The 2,717-nt window shown below is 44.4% G+C and overlaps 1 protein-coding gene across 1 annotated transcript; it reads right to left on the reverse strand.

The window, feature by feature from the left end:
- Positions 1-317: 317 nt before the first annotated feature.
- FBXL8 (F-box and leucine-rich repeat protein 8) lies at positions 318-2,030 on the reverse strand. The gene is made up of 2 exons (XM_010285840.1): positions 1,804-2,030; positions 318-1,295 (listed from the first exon to the last, which is right to left on the reverse strand). Exons 1-2 carry the CDS (start codon positions 1,965-1,967, stop codon positions 320-322), a joined length of 1,140 nt encoding a protein of 379 aa, XP_010284142.1. The 5' UTR covers positions 1,968-2,030; the 3' UTR covers positions 318-319.
- Positions 2,031-2,717: the final 687 nt, after the last annotated feature.

Genomic DNA, 2,717 nt, shown 5'->3' on the forward strand with positions numbered 1-2,717 from the left:
GCTACTGCTAAGTAAAGGAGCAGAGAAGGAAAGACCTGCCCTCCATAACCCAATAAAGAAAGAAAGAGAAGAAAAAAAAAGGAGGAGGGGGAGGAAAGGGCAATTCTATTTCTCTGTATAACCCTCTCTCTCTCTCACATTTGAGTGTAAATGCTTGGTCTGCAGAACAGGTGTGCATCATAGGTAACAGCCAGTGCCGGTGAAAGAGCACGTTTTCAGTGAGTGCAGAGGGCATTTTGCAGCATTTTCCTTACAGCCTCTTCTTTCCCTGTCCTCTTGCAGATCCCCACGATTTCCCCAAGAAGTGAGTAGAAGCCGGTCACTGAACCGTTACCGGTTTCCAGGGGTGCCGTTCCTTGGTGACCTTCAGAGTGTATTGTTTCAGCCTGGGGCAGTGCGTGAGGAACGCTTCTACCACCTCCTGGCTGACCACACAGTAGCAGTGGATCTCCAACAGGTTTCTGCACTGCCTGGCCAAATCTACTAACGAGGAATTTAAGTCCTCCGAGGACGTGGTTTGCAGCATTAGCTTCTTTAACGTACTGCTGTAGCTCTGGGTGACAAACCTAATCTGATTTACCATGTAATTATAGGTATTAAGTTGCAGTGTGCTCACAGGTATATTCAGCTTTAGGATCCGTGGTATTTTGCAGGCAGGGACTGTATGATCAAACTCCAGGTCTACACAGAGTTGAGGATGCTTCTGACTTACAGCAGCCCAGAGCTCTTCTGAGATGACAGGTACATATTTGTCCAGACGCTCACAGAAAATGTCTAAATGGGTGAAAGCTGCTCTTTCGGGCTTGAGCAGTTCCCGAAATACATCATCAGACAAACTGGCATAGTAAACCCCCAAGGCTGAGAGCTTGGGACATGCTCTGAGCACTTTCCTAATGGTGCCTGGTGCCACGTTGCATACCAGGGTGCGGTTGTTGATGAACAAACTGTGCAAGTTTGGGTTGGTGGTAGCTAAGAGTTCAACGAGCTCACCGTCGAGAGTGAAGGGCATTTTTCGAAAATCAATATGCTGAAGATCTGTCTGGTTTTTCGTGTCACATATATTCCGTATGCTCTGTAGGATGTCCAGGCCGGAGTAGAAATAGGGGTTCTCCCCGTGGCACACAATGCACAGCTGCTGCAGCCTGTGGCTCTGTTTTGCGAACACATCCAAGATGCGTGCCACGTTCTTCCGGTTGACCTCCTTGGACTGGTCAAACACAATCTTCAGGCGCTTGATTTGGCTGAGGAACTGGAGGATGCTCTGCAGAGTACCTTCCTCATCCTCTGAGTCACAGCTGGAAGAGTAAAACAACCTCTTAGTCACTGTGAACGCTGAGCTGAGCAAGCACAGAGCAGACACTCTCCTTTACTAGTGTTTCTGCAAAAATCAACGGGTACCCTAGATCCTTCTTTTCACTTGATGCCTGGAGAGTCACTGTAAGGCCAAACGCTGAAGGAGTCAGGAGGTGAGAAGAGTCAGTCCCCAGAAAGACCCATCAGAGAAGTGTCATGATGACGTTGACTAGTTAGTAGCTGTGTCTTGCCATTTTCAAGTGGCAACTTCGAGCAACGTACCAAGAATGTAATACTTCCCATAAAACCCTGATCAGCAGCAGCAATTAAAAATCCCGGCATATAACACGATTTTCTCTGTGTGTGGTAAAATAATACCACACACAGAAATCACAATTCACATCAATAACGTCACAGTAAAGTGGTGTAACTGTCTGACAGGCGCTGAAAACATAATGATCTAGTTATGCCTGCGGAGATGACCAGACAGTAGAAACCCACTCCTCTTACCTGATCTCTGTGGAATGCCAAACAGGGCTGGAAGAAACAGCTGCAGCCCACTGTCTGCACACCTGGAAGACCGCGTATCTATCTCGGGGAGAAAGATAATAGAAAATTTGGATGAGGATTTCTTCTGGGATGTAGTTCCACAGTTCTGGAACTGCAGCAGGCATTTTGCCGATTCAGTCAGGTTTAGAAATGGGAGAAACTTCCGAAACGGCAATTAATTCTTCAAAGTCCCTGTTCAGAAAAACAAAAATAAACAAACAGAGACACACGCACATTAGGAGTTATTTAACAAATCAAACCAATGCAACTGAATCACAGAGGAGGTCAAAATTTTTTTCAAACTTGAAATTTCACCAAATTTCGAAATTGAACATAGAAATTAGGAAAATCTGTTGGCCAATTGTTTTGCACATTTTTTTCAATCAATCCTAAGAAGCTGGGTGATACTTTTCAAGAGTTAAAGGTGTCAGACCAAAGCTTTGGGGAAAAAAAAAAAACAACCCCAAAACCAAAAACCCAACCTTTTTTCCTGTAGTCAGGTTTTACTACCTTGAGTAATAAAAATGGAAGGGAATTTTCTAGAACTGCTGCACTGGTATTCAAAAAGCTGAGACAGATTTCTCAAACTGTGGGGGAAAGACACAAAGCTCTTTGCAAGCAGAAGCTCTGCACAGAAAACAGCCCCACATATCCATTTTTTCCTGCTAGTGAAACAGAAGACCTATAGTAGAAAATGGTAGCTTAATTACAGCAGTGATGGCTCGCGATAAGAGGTGGCAGTTTGAAAAAAATGTTTTATTACTGTGACTCCAGTTCTCAGAAATTGCATTTATACATGTCTGACTTAGAAATGGAAAAGCATTGATTAACCTTTCCTGTGAACTATAATGTAAAAGAATAAGCACCTGGGAAGA

Source organism: Phaethon lepturus, unplaced genomic scaffold (genome assembly GCF_000687285.1).
Source record: "Phaethon lepturus isolate BGI_N335 unplaced genomic scaffold, ASM68728v1 scaffold48130, whole genome shotgun sequence".
Taxonomy (NCBI): domain Eukaryota; kingdom Metazoa; phylum Chordata; class Aves; order Phaethontiformes; family Phaethontidae; genus Phaethon; species Phaethon lepturus.